We start from the raw sequence: 18580 nt of genomic DNA, 5'->3' as shown, positions 1-18580 counted from the left end.
TAGTCACTGGAAGTCCAGGGAAGTCCCCAAACTACAATTCAGTCTTCCTCTGCTCCTCCTGGGTGCCCGGCTACCCACTGGAGTCCCTGGCCCTGCATGTGGACCCTGACCCCAGCGCCCTGGCCCACGCCCTGCACTTTTGATTCCTGAGAGGAGGGACTCCCTCAGCCAACATCCTGTCACAGACGATACCCAACAGGAAGGACTGATGACAAGGGGACATCATCCCATTGATGCCTCACAACCATCTAGCACGTCCAGGCTACTGCAGACCCACTTGACAGATAAGGAACCTGAGGCCCGGAGAAGGGACGCCATCTGCCAAAAGACAGGGGCACTGAGACAAGATCTCAGAGTCAGGTCCTCGGAATCCAGGCCCAGACCTCTTCCCATTCTGCCCCTGGAAGAAAAGGTTCTCATACACAGAGTTGCTGACGAAGGGAGTCTCCCATAATCAGGGGAATGATAAGCAGGGTTGCAGGACCACTGATTACCTCAATAAAACCTATGTGCTCAGTCCCTTCAGTCGTGTCCAACTCTTTATGACGCTATGGACTACAGCCCGCCCGGCTCCTCTGTCCATGGGATTCTCCAGGCAAGAATACTGGAGTGGGTTGCCATGCCCTCCTCCAGGGGATCTTTCCGACCAAGGGATCAAACCTGAGTCTATTGCGTCTTCTGCACTGTAGACAGATTCTTTACTGCTGAGCCACGGGGGAAGCCCAAAACAAATTGATGGGGTCCATCAATCCCACGGGACCAAGAACTGGCACCAGGTCTTCCCAACCTCACACATCACCATCACCAAGGCTTGTTGCCCCATCACCCCATATACACATACACACAGAGTCAAATACATACACACACACACACACACACACACACACACACATACCCTGACTATACCCCATCCATACTGGTTCGGACCCCTCTCACCACTGGGCTCTCCTCCTCCTCTTACCCACCCTCCTAGGCCTCCCCAGGACACTCAGGACAAGGTCCCCTCTTCTTTAAGGCCAGCCTCTGTGGCTCCCTCCTCTTCACCCCATCCCTCCCCACCCACTGGACCAGTTACCCCTCACACTTTCCCACTGAAGGTCTGCCCCCTGAGGATACCCCTCAGCCTGCAGAGGGGCAGCCAGCCAGGCAGTGCTACATGGGCAGGGGCTGTGGAAGAGCTTGGGACACGGTATGCCCCTGGTATCCAGCACAGTGCCTGGCACACAGTAGGAGATCAATAACTATTGAGTTAATGAAAAAGAATGACCAAGTGTGTCTGGGGCCAGAGCCCATTGCAGAACCTGCGGGGTCTCACAGACACACAAATGGGGACCCTCCCCTTCAACTTCTAACATCCAAACCCACCCAGCCCTGCCTTTAGGAGGCATCTCAAGACCACAAGGAAAGGATTTTCAGAGCAGAGAATGCCTGTAAGTAGATCCTGGTCTTGGGGTCACAGATGGAGAGAAAAGGCACAGAGCGAAGCAGAGCCATCGGTCAGAGTCGTAAGAGCCATCAGTGAACAGAAACCCAGATCAAGCAAGTAAATCTGGACACACGGCCAGGCGAGGGGGGCACGTTCGCATCTGTCTTTTGCCTGTTTATTCTCTGGGCCCTGCCCAACAATGGGCACAGCGCAGGCAACGCTGTTGACTGTGAGCCACTGAGCCACTCGGTGCATCAGCACAGCCTGTCTCAGCCCTCCACCCCCAGATGTCTACTGACCGCTGCAGCTGTCCAGGGCCAGAGTCTGGGGGCTCCTCAACCTGGGACGTGCCAGCTTCCTGGAGCACATGGCAGGGGCCTGGGGGACGGAGGCTGCAGGACAGGCCTGACCCATGTCTGTCCGGGAAGTGTCAGTCATCAGAGCTACCACGTGCTGTGTTCTCATCGCTCACCAGCCCCGGGCTGCACCGGGCAGGGGCTGTCACTCTTGATTCTATACCCTGAGAACTGTCAACCTCTTTTACAGAAGGGAGACACAGAGGCTCAGAGAGGGTGGCCAATCTGCCATCCAGTGCCAAAGCTCGGGCTCGAACCCAAGCGGTCTGCTACGCAGCCTTGCCCGGGACTCCCTGCTTCTTCTGTCTTACCATCCGCTGTGTCACCAGGTAGGTCCCTCCACCCAAGCACATCTACACTATACACTGAGATGGTTCCCGGGCTGGGGGTGGAACCAGGGGCCCTGGAGAGATGGGCACTTCCTGTTCTTCCAGTTTGAAAAATCGGCGTGATCAGAAAGATTGCAGCGTTTCTGTGACTCAGGCCCCAAGATCCGACCGGGAAGCGGGGGCATGGCTCGGCTCCACCCTCGAGGGTGTGAAACCTCTATCTTTGCTTCCAACGCTGCCCTGCCGGCACCGTCTTCAGAAAACCCTTCTTCCCCAGGCAGGGAAGTGGGTGGGGGCGGGGTAGGGGAAGGAAAAGCAGCTGAGGAATTTCTGCGACCGCAGAAGGATGCTGCGAGGAGGGGACCCGGGCTGGAGTGAGTCATGAGCTTGGTCTGCGGAGGAGGAGGAGGAGGGGGCGCCGGCAGGAGGGCAGGACTGGCCAAAGACAGACTTGAGTCGGGGCTGAGTAATGACCGGAGGGGGGCCTCTGACACATGCCGCTCTTCCCACTCGGCTCCTCCCTTCCCAGCCCCCTTCTCCTCAGCGCCTGCCTCTCTCTGGGCCCTTTTCCATGCTGTCTCCCTGGCCACTGACTTGCTCCGTCCCTGTGCTCCCAACCATGGCCAGTAAGATGCTGGGAAGGGAAGTGGAGGGTGTAGATTCAAAGAGACAAAGGAAGGCTTGGCACAGAATAAGTGCTCAGTTAAACAAGGGCTAAGCGGACAGGTTAGGAGCGGCCCCTCCTTCCTCTATCTTCTCATCCTCTGGCAGGAGACAAATCAGTGGACTGCTCTCAGAGAAGCAGCAGGAGATATATGGTTGGTCACACACAGATGCCATGGACATCAGTCCGTGGTCCCCCCCACCCCCAGTTCACCAGCAGCCTCTTTGAGCCCACTCTCAAGGAAAGATGCTTAGAGGCGTCAGGGGGCTCCCAGGAATGGACCTCCCTCAAAATGCCCAGGCTGGTGGGAGCAGGCTGTGGGCTGGGGGAGGGGAGGGCAAGTGGATGAGTCTCTCTTCAGCAGGGAAGCTGACCAGAGCGGGAAAGGAGACAAACACAGCGACTCAGTGTGCCCCTGAAAACCACCTATTTAGTCACAGGGTAGCCTGGCGGTGTCCTGCCTTAGGGGAAAAGGCTAAGAAAAACGTCTGCACAGATGGCCTTGGGCGGAACAAGATGGAGTTTGGGGGAATGCTTCCAGGGAGGTTCTGATGACCGGGGAGAGATGTTTATTATACATCATTTAATCCATCAAGGAGCAAGGCACGAATTGAGTCACGGTCTCAGCAGTGTAACAATAAGCACAGAAGGGAAATACCACTAAAGAATGAATTCTTGCAGGATGGTGGTGACTGATTCTCCTAGTTTTGTCTCTAAACCTCATTCCTCAGGCGGCAGGGAGGGAGGCCCACAGCCCAGTTTGGGTCCAGAAAGGCTCTTTGGCAGCGTGTGTGGGAAGGATGGAGGGGTGAGGTGGGAGGCAGCTCTGAGCAGGCGAGGCGGAGCTCGGGCCCCAGCGGTGGGAAAGGAACAGAGTGGAGGCTGGGGGGAGGGGGGAGGGCAGGGTCAACGCCAACAATAGCACATTATGTAAGAAGACACAGGGGCAGGGCCGAATCTCCCCAGACGCCTCACCTCCAGGGGCTGACCCAGACCTAAGCTAAGGGCAGCAGCTGAGGCACAGAAGGGGAGGGGGGTGGCGCACTGCTTCCGGTGGCCTGGTGGTCTCCCTGCAAAGCCCAGGGCAGCATCAGGATACCACACACCTGGACAGGCGCAGCCTCCACCGCTAAACTCCTGGGAGGCACAACCACGGCCCAAGGAGGAAAGGCAGGCTTTTAAAATCAGTTCATAAAACAAACAAAAAAAGATATTCATTACTTTGTTCAATAAATTAAAAAGATACCCCCTTTTCTCATATCTGATGGTCCAAAAGGGTGATAATCCTTGGGACTGAAGTACCACGTGCTGTCAGGAGGGAGCCTTTTCAGAGGCTCTGCGTCAATCCATCAAAATGTGACTCAGGTGTTTTCGTTTTGAGACCGCTCTGATAGGGGAACCTGGCTCAGGATGCGTGTAAGGCAGTTCGGGCAGCACCATGGTTACTAGCAAAACACTGGAAACAACCCCTCGTTGGTTGACAGGGGTCTGGATAAGCAAACCGCGCCGTGCACAAAAGGAAACCCACCATCAGAAGGAGGGGGCAGGCTCGTGTTCTGACATGGAAAGATGCTCACAATATACTGACGGGGGGATAAAAGTCAAACCACAGAAATATACCATGGGACCTCTTTTTGTAAACAGAGCTAAATGTGTATATACACAGCCACGGGCGTTTGGAGACCCGGACACACCAATCTGGAGGGGTTTCTTCTAGGGAGAGCGACTGAACGTGGAGGAGCTCTCATTTTTTTTTCACTTCTCCACTCCCAAATTGTCTGTGTGTTCCTTACTTTTGCAATCACGCAACACGAGCAGTGGTTGCCTAGAATTGGGAAGGATTGGAGGAGAAGCAAGGGAGGGGGGAGGGGGGATGACTTATGGGCAGACAGTTTCTTTCATGGGTGACCTAAGGTTCTGAATTGATCATGGGGATGGTTGCCCGACCCTGAATATACAGAAAACCATTGACTGGTCCACTTTCAATGGGCAAACTGGCCGGCAGGTGAATTGCGTTTCAATAAAGCTGCTATTTAATAAAAGAATTAGCAACGGGAAAGGTGAGGCCAGCAGAAGGGAAGTGGGCAGGCACTGGCAAACTTCAGCAGGAGCGCTCTCAGGTAATAAACCTCAGGGCACTGTGTGTATGTAGGCAGTGAGGGGGAGGTAGTTCCTTGACCACCACAATTTCATCCTGGTCAACAGAATTTCCAGAGCATCAGTCGAGTCCTTTAAGGCCATCCTTGAGGCAGAAGCCCCCCTCCCATCCCCCACTATTCCATGCCAGGCAGGGCCAGGTTTCCTGCCATGAATGCAGCACCCAACCCCCTACTTGTATACCTTGAGCAACAGTGAGCTCACTCCCTCACCTGTCCCATCTTGGTTTATGTGGCTCAGACCATATGCAAAGAACCCCTCTCACAGTGCTGACAGGAGTCACCAGAACGCCCACACTTGTCCTGGCCTCTGCACCAGGAAGAAGCTATGAGCTGGCCTAACCTCCCATCTCTTCATGTCCTAGTTCCTTCCTTGTCACATGGGTCCCCCATCACTCACTGCCGTCCGGACCCACTCCAGAGAACCCATGTCCATCTCACACATATGCCAATGCAGAAGGCAATCACAGGTTCCCAAAACCCAGGTGGACTCTTACATCCAGGAAACCAGCATCAACCTTGACCCCAGACCCTGGACAGACCCTGGACAAGCCCTTAACCACAGCTATAACTGCTCCGTTTAAACTCAAACACTGGACCCCTTTCGGGAACAGAGAATAAAGAACCATCTCAATAACAAAGGCAGATGTTTGCTAAGCACTTACTGTGTCCCAAGCACTGGGCTAAGTTTCAGACTTGCATGATGTCATTATTCCCATTTTACAGATAAGAAAATTGAGATTTAGACACCTAAGCTGGAGATTTAGGAGACCTTGAGCTGGCTCAAGTCTGAGGTGTGTGGGAAACATTCCAGGTGGTTCGGAGGAGAAGGGGGCAGCAGAGGATGAGATGGTTGGATGGTATCACCAACTCAGTGGACATGGGTTTGAGCAAACTCCAGGAGACAGTGAAGGACAGGGAAGCCTGCAGTCCATGGGATAGCAAAGAGTCAAACACGACTTAGCAACTGAACAACAACAAGGCCCTCAGAGCCGGAAGCGAATTTGGCCCTCAGGGAGCACACTGGTTCGGTCACAGCGGGAAACTGAGACCCCGAGAAAGCAGAGTAAGAGCGAGTGGCTGCCCGAGATTACACAGGCCTCCTGGCTCCCTGGCCAGGGTTCTTCCTCCATGCAAACTCCCCTGTGAACGAAGGAGTCTCATCCTGCCACCAGCCATATGGGGCCGCCGGTGTGAGAACAAGCCCCTGCTTGCCAGGAGCTTTGAAATTCCAGGATGAAAGGTGCCGTGACAGCAAGAAAAAAAAAATGGCACCATGGGCAGGAGCGCGCCTGACCCCTGCCAGGACTTGCAGGCTGGCACTCACCTGCTCGGGGTGCGCAAGGAGCCCTGAGAGCCACCGGCCAAGCCACAGAACCTGAACAGGAATGGAGCCTCAGAAATCAGAGCACAGCTGACTTCTTTACAGGGCAGCCCTGGGCTGGAGGGGGAGGGCTCTGGAATTTTAATTGTCCTGCAGGAAAATGCCCCGCTACCCTGGCTGCTCCGTGGGAGGGGCAAGGAGGATGCGACAGTATCCTCAGAGGTTTATTTCTCAGGCAGCCTCCTCCCATGGGAGGGGGGCTGGAGGCTTGCGGGCTGCCTCCCCTCCCACCCCTGGTACTGCAGGAGCCCCTTCAGGTGAGCCTGGACCAGGAATTTGAGGCATTTGAAGAGGGCTATTAATAGCACTGAAGTTTTGAGAAGAAAGAGGCCAGCAGGCTCTGAGTGGGCCCAGCCCTCTTCCACCCAGCCTGGTATCCACAAAGCAAACCCAAGCCTGCCCAGGAGAGGACACTTCACCTTTTGCGGCCTCCGTCTCCTCCCCTTCAAGGTGGCAGTTCTCAGCCCAGGAGGCAGGAAGGGGGGAGAGCCAGAGCTGGGTCTGTGTGTGGGGGTGGGGGGGTAAACGCCCCCCCTCAAGAAGGCGCAGCACACCCCACCCAGGCGGGGGTGAGAGGGCCCCAGGAGGAGGTCATGAATGGATGGACTGTTACAGAACCCTAGGAGGCTGCCACCGACAGGGAGGGGACAGGAAGACTCCGCCCCAGCCTTCCTCCTCCCAGAGTCCAGGCCTGTCCTACAAACAAGTGTTCCAGGACTTAACCCCCTGCTGGTCTGATGCTGGAGAGGGTCTGACTCACTTCTACATCACCCCCACCGTTGGGCCAGCCCCAGGCCTGCCTGGCACAAAAGGGGATCTCCGTCATGGGCCCAGGACCCCAGTCACAGGACAAATCTTTGTGTCCAGCTAGGGTGGGAGCACAGCATTGGGAGACCCCTGGTTCCTATTCTCCAGAGGTCTGAGTGGGCAGAACACAGCTGCGGAAACTCTACAGGATGGCAGGACACATCGTAAGTGTAGGCAGGCACAGCGTGCTAGATCTACCAGACAGAGGCAAGTTCAGCCAAGAGCAACAGGCTCCCTTCTCACAGACTGGCCCCCACCATTGCACATGGACCAGCACCCCACACACTGGGGTCTCCCCCACACCAGAGCTGTGTTAAGTAAGCCATATGAATTAGCTCACTTAAACCGATTAAGAATAAAGTATTCACCCCATTTCGAAGAGGGGGAAACTAAGGGGCCAGGACGTTAGGAGACTTGTCCAAGAGATCCCAGATGGGAAACAGACGCTGGGATTCCCCCTGGCAGCCTCCCCCAGAACTGAGTTTCCCAGGCAGCTTGGGGGTCTTACCCTGTCTCTCCATTCCTGGGGTTTGGGGAAGGAGGAGCCAGGACCCTACAGCACTCCCTGTGCTTTCCCAGGGAGGAAGAGGGCAGCTGCCCCTCTGAGAAGCGGCCACTGTGCAGGGCTGGGAGCTGGCACGGTTGAAGGAGGGGGCTGAGGAGACTGGGCTCTTGCCTTAACCAGCCCCCTAAACAAGCCTCCGCGGAAGCACCCAGCTGTGCCGGAGGCCAGGGACACGGGTTCTGACCCACCCCTCCTGTGCACTCCATCTCTCCTAGGCCCACTCCCCAGGCTCAGGCTCAGACCCTGATGGGCCAGTCCCTTGGAAGCCTTGGCCACGTGTACTGGGTCTGGAGCCAGAGCAAGCCGGGACCTGGGACAGTCAGGGAAGGTCAGGACACGCTGGCCGAGTGGGCCCGGATCGCTTCCGGGCAAAGATACCCAAGGTGAAGTGGGGAGGCTGCGACCCTCTTCCACAGCTCAGGCTGCAGGAGTGTGCCCAGGAATCCAGAGACCCGGCGGCTCCCAGGGGTGGGTGGAAGTTCGAGTCCCCTCGGGAGGGGGAAGGGCGGACTCAGAAGGAGCCAGGAAGGGGCACCCAGACGTAGGAGAAACAAGCTTGTACAACAGTTCTTGGCCCTGGGCCACTCCCGCCCTGCCCGGGGCCTGACTCTCCGCAGACCCCAGCAGGCAGGCAGCGATGGGGGCGTGGCCGGGGCTCCCCGCCGGACCCCCAGAGCGCGCTGCGTGGCGCCGGACTCACCTGCGATGTGCTGACGCCGGGCGTCGTCCAGGTGCGTGGACAGCACGTCCCCCATGGTGAGGAGGAGCCGCGCGGCCCGATCCGGCCGCCGCCTGCCGCTGCCTGCGCTGCTCAGACAGGCGCCGCTGGCGCCATGGAGCCGGCCCGCCCTGCTCCCGCCGCCCCTGGCTGCGGCCTCTGCCCGGCTCGCGCTCCGGCTCCAGTAGCGTCCGTCCACTAGCTGGCCGCCTCCGCCTCGCGCCCCAGCCCGCGGCCCCGCCCAACCCAGCCCAGCCCCGCCAGGCCACGCCCCCAGACTCGAGCCCCGCCCCCTCCTCGGTGGCTGTCGAGCGGGCGGGGCAGGGGCCGGGGTATGCAAGGACCGCCTGCAAGACAGAAACAAAGAGGAGGTCGGAGAAAGCGAGGCCGAGAAGGGAGACGCGGAGCGGGGCGCACCGGACAGTGACCGAAACGGAGAAAGAGATGGCGCTGGTGGGGGGGGGCGTCTGAAAGGACGGGGGTGCCTGCGGGGTTCCAGCCTGGGTGTCAACGCCCCCCACCTTCCCCGACCCTCTTGGGAAGAGAGCCACACCGAGAAGGACGTGCGGGGCCGGTAGGCGACGCCCAGGAGCACTCCTCCCGCCCCTGCTCCCCTGCCCCCAGCCCCGCCCGCGGCTGCCAGCTCTCAGGAAGTTCCTTGGCCTTGATCCGACCTGCCCCAGAAGGTGTACCCGCCCGTCTTGCACAACAGTGCAAGGAAAAGGGAGGTGGCAAGGAGAGCTCCGACTCAAAGGCCAGGCGCTCATTCCTCGGGCTCCGCATATGGGTATTTCACTTCGGAGGTGGCTTGTGGGACAGGACAAATCAGGAATAGGAAAAAAAAAAAAAAAGTACGGTTTGTAAAAGATGCAGATTCAAAACCCATGGACCAGCATGGAGTTTGGGGGCTGGGCATGGTTGGGTCACAGGTACCAGGAGAATGTGTTTCAATTCTACCCCACTATCCCCCAAGCTGGTAGGGGAGCTGGGTTAACCCCTGGGACCCCCAGATAATGGACTGGGGTAGCAGAAGCCATACTTGGCTGCTGATGATCAGACCTCCTGTACTGCATCCTAGGGGTCATCCCGTTTTTTCTTGCTTACCCCAATGACTGTGTGCTTACCCCAATGACTGTGTGCTTACCCCAGTGACTGCGTACTTACCCACTTCTCTGTGTGCCCCACCCTGTAACTGGACAGCTCTCACTGCAACTGTGACATCAGCAGAAAGCGATGATAATAAAAGCTGACATTGCTGAGCATGGTGCTTCAGGCCTGCCAACGCCAACAGAAGGTAGGTTTGAAGTTGACTAATGGGACACAGGCACTCTTCATGCGTTCGGTGATAAACACCTGCTGGCTCGGCTCTCTACAAGATGCTGGGGATGAAAAGAGAGGATGCAAGCTGTCCTACTTGCTCTGGGCCCCCAGGACATGTGGCATTATTGAGAACCTCAGTTTCCTCATCCGTCCACTGAGAATAATGATGCTTTGTTGTGAGGATTAAATGAGATAACAGAGTGACTACACAGCACCTGGCACAGGTTGGGTCATCGCAGTAAACAGAACCTACCATTCTGTTATTCGTCACAGTCCCTGCCCTTGAGAGCATAGAGAAGCTTGAGGAAGGAACACAGCATTCTGTCTTGAGGAAAATCACAGAAGGAGTAGTACCAGAACTACGAGCTAGAAGAACGAGAATTTTGACAGCAGATCCTAAGGAAGAGCATTCCAGGGAGTGGGGATAGCATGGGCAGAAGCGCAGTCTTTGAAGAGCAGGATGTATTCATGCAGCAGAGAACTATGAGGTGAAGCTGAAGTCAGGCTGGCAGAGATGATTAGTGTCCTTCTACAGAGATGGAAACTGAGGCCCAGGGAGGGAAAGTGACTTGCCAAGGTCACACAGTAAGGCGGAGCCAGAACCCAGCCAGAGGCCAAGTCTGCAGACACGCTGGCTTCTCTTTGAGCCACCAGAAGCAAATGATACTACTAGCCTCATTTCCTTTTTCCCATGACCCAAACTGTAGACACTGGAAAGGCCTGCTCTAACCTGAGAGGTGGGTAGATTGAGGCATCTGACATCTGAACACCCAGGAGGCCTGGACCAGTTGGGGTAAAGGTGGGGCCACAAGCCAGCCTTTTGCCAGCCTCTGTGGTGCAAACAGGCCTGTGAGCCCAAAACACCCACAAACTTGCCAGTGTCAGGCCCCTAGCCCAGGAGCTCCCCCTCTTGGCTTTGGATACCTTCTGTCACGTGTCTTCACCTAGACCTTCTGAGCACCCATGACCTCCCATGTGAGACAAATGAGCTTGTGAAAGAGGAAAGACACTGTAAACATGTGAATAACTCCCCTCACAGCATAGGGCCCGTCCCCTTGAATTAAAGATTCATTCGGTCCACACAAAATTGTAGCAGGGTGGAGGGGAATCGACTGCAGAAAAAATCAGGGAGGAGATTTGGGGGTGAATGGAAACAGTCTATGTCTTGGCAGTTACACAAGAGTACTTATTTGTCAAAATTCATCAGACTATGTGACTTGTAAGGGGGTACATTTGATTGCATGTAAATTCTACTTCAATAAAGTTGATTTTAAAATGAAAAACAGGAAGTTCCCTGGTGGTCTAGTGGTTAGAATTCCAGGGTTTCACTACTGTGGGATTCCGGGGTTCAATCCCAAATTGGGGAACTGAGATCCCACAAGCCACACAGCATAGCAAAAATAAATGGGCTTCCCTTGTGGCTCAGCTGGTAAAGAATCCGCCTGCAATGTGGGAGACCTGGGGTCGATCCCTGGGTTGGGAAGATCCCCTGGAGAAGGGAAAGGCGACCTACTCCAGTATTCTGGCCTGGAGAATTCCATGGACTGTATAGTCCATGGGGTCGCAAAGAGTCAGACACAACTGAGCAACCTTCACTTCACTGACACCACATCTACGCATCACGCCAGACTTTCCCTGCCTTGTCTCACAGAATCCTCACAATTACTTTGTTGGAAGAATCATCAATTACAAGGATTTTTTCCCCCTCCTTATGTGGCATGCAGGACCTTGGTTTCCCAACCAGGGATTGAACCAGTGCCCCCAATATTGGGAGTCTTAACCACCGGGCCACCAAGTGAAAGTGAAGTTGCTCAGTCGTGTCCGACTCTTTGCGACCCGTGGAATGTAGCCCACCGAGCTCCTCTGTCCATGGGATTCTCCAGGCAAGAATACGGAGTGGGTTGCCATTTCCTTCTCCAGGGGATCTTCCCGACTCAGGGATCGAACCCAGATCTCCCACATTGCAGGCAGACGCTTTAACCTCTGCACCACCAGGGAAGCCCTTAAATACAAGAATACAGTCTCTCAGAAAACCTCCTATAGAGACACAGAACTTCAGATCCAAGTACTAACATCAAAGATTTCAAGGGAGGAAAGGATGCCAGGGTGAAAGAAGAAGGAGGAGGAGGCGAGAGAGGGGGTGAAAGGGGTGGCCTTACAGACGTCTCCTGCCACCTACAGATACCCAGGCATTATGGGACTTGACCCTGGGCCTCCAGAGAAGGAAGGACTGGAACTCGGCCCTACCAGAAATCAGACCAGACCAGAACCAGAATTCAAGTTCTCTGACAAGAGGAGGTGATCAGTCTCCAATCCTCAACTCAGGCTGAGGGCCCCTCGAGCAGATTCCTGCATCCAGGACCAGGGGACTAGAAAAACAGGGAAGGATAGGAAGGGTTAAGGAGAGGAAAGAGAAAGGGAAGGGGAGAGAGCTCAATAAATTCTCTTGTTTCTTACCAGTCGGGGCACTCTGGCCCGTTGTCTGCGTCAGGAGGAGACCAGGGACAAAAGGGTTCCAGTTGCGACTGCTGGGTCTGGTCCATTGAAAGGCAAGCTGGCCCCTGGACCCCCCAAGGAAGTTTCATAAGGATTCTTTTTTTGGGGGTGGGGGGCGGGGTGGATCTTCACTGCTGCATCAACTTTTCTCTAGTTGCAGTACGCAGGGGCTACTCTTGTTGCAGGACACAAGCTTCTCATTGTTGTGGCTTCTCTTGTTGCAGAGCACAAGATTTAGGAGCATGGGCTTCAGTAGTTGTGGTACAAGGGGCTTAGTTTCTCTGCAGCATGTGGGATCTTCCCAGAGTAGGGCTCGAACCCATGTCCCCTGCATTGACAGGCAGATTCTTTACCACTGAGCCATGAGGGAAGCCCCAAGTGGATTTTTAAAAGATGATACTTCATGGTGTGCACTTAGCAATTTAAACACTGGATAGGTGGGCAAGGAGAGAGAGTACCAAGTAAAGACGTCAGTGTGTGCAAAGGCAAGGAACATGAGTCCCTGTGAGCCCCAGGGTTTGATGGCTATTCCCAAGCTTCTGCAGGGACAAGGAAAGAGGAGCCCTTCCCTGGCTGGGTGGGACCAGATAGGAGACTACCCGAACATCCAGAACATGGAGTTTTTAGCTTTATTCTGGGAAGATTGTAAAATTCTTTAAAAGTTCTCAACTCTCCACTACTGTAAGGTAATAAATCAGGCCAGTGATGATCTTTGGGTGGGGGAAGAATGATTTATTTTTGAAAGGAAAGACAAAAGATTGTAGTCATCAGCCCTGTAGGAGGAAGGGGAAGGGATCCCAGGAAGTTAGCCATCAGGACAATTTCTCAACTATAAAGGTTGGGAACCCTTGCCTTCCTACTCGATACGGTTTTGGTGTTCAGTTTTTAGTTTGAACTAAAAAATCTTTTCATACATCTTTTGGCTATCTGTGGGTGGTTATTCTCCTTATTCAGGTCCTCTGCTTTTCTGTTGGAATGTCTATCTTTCTTCTTTTTTACTTTAAAGATCTTTTTTTTCTACAGGAAGGATCTTTCAACTTGGCAAGGCAGAGGCAGGTACAGGGGTATTCTCCAGGGCTCTGGGTGCCATCTCGATCCACCAGGCTCGCCCACACCCTTTCCTTGGCCCTGGGCCCCAGAGCCTGGTGGAAGATAACAGGCATGTGGACAAAGGATAGGAATGGTCCAGACCTGGAGCCAAGAGGGGAGGATCCTTCCTACCCACCTGCTGGGCCTGCCTACCCCCCACCCCCTCTCTACACTGCTGTACCCCCCTTCCCCGCCCCCCCCCAGCCTGTCCCAGGATGCCACCTACAGCCCTTGATTCATCAGTCCTTCAGGAAGTGGCTTCTGCCAAGCTGCCTCCCTTAGGGCTACCCCACCCCACCCTAAAGCACATTTAGAAACAAGAACCCAAAGGTGAAGAAGAAGACTGTTTTGAGAGGGAGGGCCTAGAAGGTCAGAGCCAGAGCTTGGACAAAGGCCTGAAGAAGGGAAGGGATTTGCCCCTGAACATACAGGCTCCTTCCTGGTCTTATAAGAAGGAGGAGGTCCCTTCCTTCCCCTGTTGGTCCCTCTCCCTCCCAGTTGGCTGAGAGCCCCAGCTCTGCCCTCCCCACAAACCTGTCAGACCTGAAATAGCCCAGGAGAAAAAAAAACAAACACCTCGGGTAAACAGCAGGGAGTGTGAATGAATCAGGATCTTGTTTTTAAGGCGTATCATGTGTCCAGCACTGTGTCTCCAGTTGGCATGGCCCGTTGCTCGGAAGGGACCCTGGCACCCTGCCCAGACCTCCCCTCTTTATTAACTGTTGGGTGATGGAAGGAGATGCAGCTCAAAGTCCATTCCACTGTTACCTGGCCTCCTGCAGCTAAAGTCCTTTCTTGCTCCTCCGGTGGCCAGCTGCCCAGCCACACTCAAGTCCAGGCCCCGTGACTACCAGCCTGGTAGAATGCCCAGCAGCCTCTTTGGCCTCCCTGCCTCCAGCCTCCCATTTGTTCCTCGCTGGGCAGCCAGCCGGATTCTAAAACACAAAGATGACCACGCTCTTCCCCTGATTCAAACCTTCTGTGGCTGAGACTTGCCTGGCAGTTCGGTGGTTAAGACTTCACACTTCTAATGCAGGGGTTAAGGGTTTGATCCCTGGTCAGGAAACTCAGAACCCACTCCTGCGTTCTGCCCAGCCAAAATCAATCAATAAATAACAATAACAACAACAACAAAAAATAACCTCTGCGGCTCCCACTGTCCTGGTGATAAAGTCAGATCCCAACCATGGCATTTAGGGCCCTTGCCAGCATCTCTTTGTCTCGCCCTTCACAGGTCACACTGACTTTTCACATCCTTGAACTAGCCAGGCCCTATCCTACGTCACAGCTTCCACACACACTGATTCCCTTTCCCTGTCTTGCCACATCCAGCACAATTCACCCCCCAGACCTCAGCTAAAACGACCCTCCAGCTCCCTACCTTACCCACTGGCCTTTAACTCCTTCCTTCACAGTCAGTACATTCATAATTATTTTGTGTATGATTGCTTGTTTAAATAGACCTTCCTCTCCGAGGATAAGGATGTTCTCATTCAAAACGACATCCCTAGTGCCAGACGTAATGGGAGCTTGGGTGAATTGTGGGCTCTGGAGGGGAATGTGGCAGTGGACACCCACCTGGTCCCTGGGGCTCAGCAGGCTTGTTTACTGACCTGCCTGCGCACATGCCTGCCCTGGCCACTCCCACTTCACTCCCCATTTGATAGCATAGTTGGTTCTACGGAGTCTTTGCTTGCATACCTCCAAGAACCGAGTGCTCACCACTCCCACAGGTCATGACTCCCAGTTGGACCCAACAACCCCAAAGTCAGAAGAGGGGGTGTTGAAGTACCAGCAAATAGGTGGGGAGTGAGAAATAATAACAACGAGATGATGAAGACCACAAAAGTTCCCATTCACTGCAGGCTTCTGCTATATATACCCAGCTCTGGGCGTTACACCCTCTGCCTCACTGAGTCATGGCTACCACTCTGTGAAGGAGGCCCTTTGCAGGGACACTCATCTTCAAGGAGAGAGAATTCGGTGTCAGTGAGGTGAAATGACAACGCGTAAGAGGTGAAGAAAAGCCCCACACACAGCTCGGCCAGCGTCAGAGCAGTCATACACTGTGCTACACACAGAAGTGCTGAATGGGGTCAGATGGCCCAGTCCCGAAAGTTCTCAGACACAAAAGGGATCCTCTACTATGCCTACTATTTACTCACCCACTGGTTTATCACTTAACAATGTAATATGTAAAATTAACATCTTCCTATGCTAATAAATGGTTAATTCTACAAGTTTTAATGGTTGTATAAGCAGATGGTGAAGAATCTGCCTGCAATTATGGAGACCCAGGTTTGATCCCTGGGTTGGGAAGATTCCCTGGAAAAGGGAATGGCAACCCACTCCAGTACTCTTGCCTGGAGAATTCCATGGACCAAGGAGCCTGGTGGCCTACAGTCCATGGGGTCGCAAATAGTGGATGCGGCTGAGTGACTAATACTTTCACTGCCTTCAGTATCGCATCGTATGACCCATTAAACTATTTGCCTATGACTGGACACTTGTCTTCTGAATTATCTTCTGAGGCTGTATTTCTAGAAGTGAGATGATTGGTATAAGCCTCCTTTTGAGACTCGTGGTGACGAACGGCCCTGATGAGATAACTGTAGCAGCCGGCATCCCCTGACACTCGCCATGTGCCTGCCCTACGTCCCTTGCCAAGAACCCTCTGTTGTCACGGTGACTGGTGCACAAGTCTAAACTCCCACCTCCCCCGACCCTGAAGAGGGAGACCCCCCCCTAGAGCAGGGACCCTGAGGCTGGCCCAGTTCCTGACTTCCTGGCACGTCCCAGAGAGAGCTTGGCTGCTGAGCCAGCGTTGATAGCCACCCAGTTCCTCCAGGACCAGCCAGAAGGGGTTTTCGGCTCTGCCAACCTCCACCCAACCCCTTCCAAGTCAAGCTTGGTTTCCTGCTGGGCTGAGGCGGCCCCTCACCAGCTGGTGACTCAGAGCCTGGCCAGGATGGCAGCGCTGGCTGTGCCTCCCCACCGCGGCGAGTGACTAAACTTGCGGTGAGGCTGGGCGGGGCTTCTTGGGTGGGGCCTTCCTCTATCCCTTCAGTCTTACTGATTTTTGTCCTCTGGGTCTTCCAGACAAGATGAGAATAATCCTGGCTTCTGTGTGCCTGAGTACTTGAGGGGTGACTGAGATGTCCCCTTGGGGGCACCTCCTTGCATGGGGAGGAACAGAGGAGGCCCAAGAAGAAGGTGGGGGTGAGGGAGAGATTTAGTGAGGAGAGCGTAGAGCCGGGTTTGGGTGTGCCCCACTGCTGCGTGAGAAAGGGCTGGTCAGGGGCCCAGGGGCAGGGGGCTTTCAGGACCGGGCCACCTTACCCCATTCAGCACTTCTGTGAGAATTGGGACAGTCCAGTGACAACAACAGACCGGGATGGCCTCGTGGCACCGCTCTAGCTGGCTTGGCAAGGGCAGCATGGGCTGGATTCAGCCTCTGTTACTCCGTCCACCAGACACACCTATTTACTTATTTTTTAAAGTGTTTGTTTATTTGGCTCCACTGGGTCTTAGTTGCAGCATGCGGGATCTAGTTCCCTGACCAGGGATCAAGCCTGGGTCCCTTTCATTGGGAATGTGGAGTCTTAGCCATTGGTCCACCGGGGAAGTCCCAGACACCTTTGAAAAGGGTTTGACCTGCACACTCGTGCAGAGGTGAAGAGGCAGTGCCAGGAGTCGGGTATTTGGAAACGTGTGTATGACGGCATTTTTAATTACTGCTGCGTCTAGTGTCCATGGAGGTGCAGGAGGAGGTTTACTGACTTTCAGTGCCTCAAGGTCAGTGATGCCAAGCATTCTGGTGAGATGGCCAGTCCTGCAAAGGAACAACCCCACCTGCCTCGCTCCCTCATCCAGAGCTGACCAGTCGCTTCTGGAGAGAATGGTGCTGGCTGTAGAAATGCCTCCCAGTGTTCCAGGTGGGTTTAAGATGCACTGTCTCACTAACTAGGCTTGAAGCTTCCCTGGCCAGGGAGTGAAGCTGATGCTGGCATCCTCGCTAGTAGCAATCATGGTAAGAACACGGGCGTGACCCCGAGTGGCCCCTACATGCCGGGCATGGGCAAGGACTTCGGATATTTTATGTTCGTGACAGTCCCACGCGGGCTGCACTAATAGTATCCCCGTTTCACAAGTGAGGGAACTTAGGCTAAAGCAGTCACAGGAGTGGGTCTCCTTCATTTCAAAGCCCTACTCCCTGCCAGTAGGACAAAACTGGGTCCATTTGACAGACGGGGAAAACTGACACACAGACATTTTTACGGCTCCTCAGCTAGCTACTGGCAAAGCCAGGCAGACTCAGGATGTCTGGGCTGTTTAATCAGGAACCTGCCCACTCTACCCCTATGCCAAAGGCCCACGTCTGTAAGTGAGGGGCAGTTTAATAAGAAGAAAAAGCTCCGAGGAAAGGTCTTCCTGTGTCTGCTCTCAACCCATACTGCCTTCTTTTCCCAAGGATACCCTGCTCTGGAAAACTTGAAGGTAATTCCTTTTACCCAAAGTAATCTGCAGGAAAATTAATTAATTCATTAAAAATAAAGCCAAGCTAAAAAAAATTTTTTTTTCATGTAAAGTAACAAACAGAAAATAAGCCCATCCACACACATATGGACACCTTATCTTTGACAAAGGAGGCAAGAATATACAATGGAGTAAAGACAATCTCTTTAACAAGTGGTGCTGGGAAAACAGGCTAACCACTTGTAAAAGAATGAAATTAGATCACTTTCTAACACCGCACACAAAAATAAACTCAAAATGGATTAAAGATCTAAATGTAAGACCAGAAACTATAAAACTCCTAGAGGAGAACATAGGCAAAACACTCTCAGACATAAATCACAGCAGGATCCTCTATGATCCACCTCCCAGAATTCTGGAAATAAAAGCAAAAATAAACAAATGGGATCTAATTAAAATTAAAAGCTTCTGCACAACAAAGGAAAATATAAGCAAGGTGAAAAGACAGCCTTCTGAATGGGAGAAAATAATAGCAAATGAAGCAACTGACAAACAACTAATCTCAAAAATATACAGGCAACTTATGCAGCTCAATTCCAGAAAAATAAACGACCCAATCAAAAAATGGGCCAAAGAACTAAATAGACATTTCTCCAAAGAAGACATACGGATGGCTAACAAACACATGAAAAGATGCTCAACATTACTCATTATTAGAGAAATGCAAATCAAAACCACAATGAGGTACCACTTCACACCAGTCAGAATGTCTGCGATCCAAAAATCTGCAAGCA

At 53.8% G+C, this 18580-nt stretch overlaps 1 protein-coding gene and 1 long non-coding RNA gene across 2 annotated transcripts in view; one reads left to right on the top strand and one right to left on the bottom strand.

Moving 5' to 3' along the window:
* The window catches only part of NIBAN2 (niban apoptosis regulator 2), a 54244-nt gene extending 45620 nt beyond the window's left edge, over window positions 1-8624 (bottom strand). Inside the window, exon 1 of the mRNA XM_027966422.2 lies at window positions 8388-8624. Within this exon, the coding sequence (XP_027822223.1) occupies window positions 8388-8442 (55 nt within the window). The 5' untranslated portion in view covers window positions 8443-8624. The remainder of the gene's footprint in view (window positions 1-8387) is intronic.
* A 115-nt stretch (window positions 8625-8739) lies between these two features.
* LOC121818996 (uncharacterized) lies at window positions 8740-11014 on the top strand. Its single transcript, XR_006059079.2, has 2 exons — window positions 8740-8979; window positions 9606-11014. It is a non-coding gene; the product is annotated as an uncharacterized LOC121818996 (long non-coding RNA).
* Window positions 11015-18580: the final 7566 nt, after the last annotated feature.

The sequence above is a fragment of the Ovis aries genome, chromosome 3 (assembly GCF_016772045.2).
Source record: "Ovis aries strain OAR_USU_Benz2616 breed Rambouillet chromosome 3, ARS-UI_Ramb_v3.0, whole genome shotgun sequence".
NCBI classification, from domain to species: Eukaryota; Metazoa; Chordata; class Mammalia; order Artiodactyla; family Bovidae; genus Ovis; species Ovis aries.
Note: the sequence above shows the minus strand (reverse complement) of the source record. Positions and strands in the feature narration are given on the sequence as shown.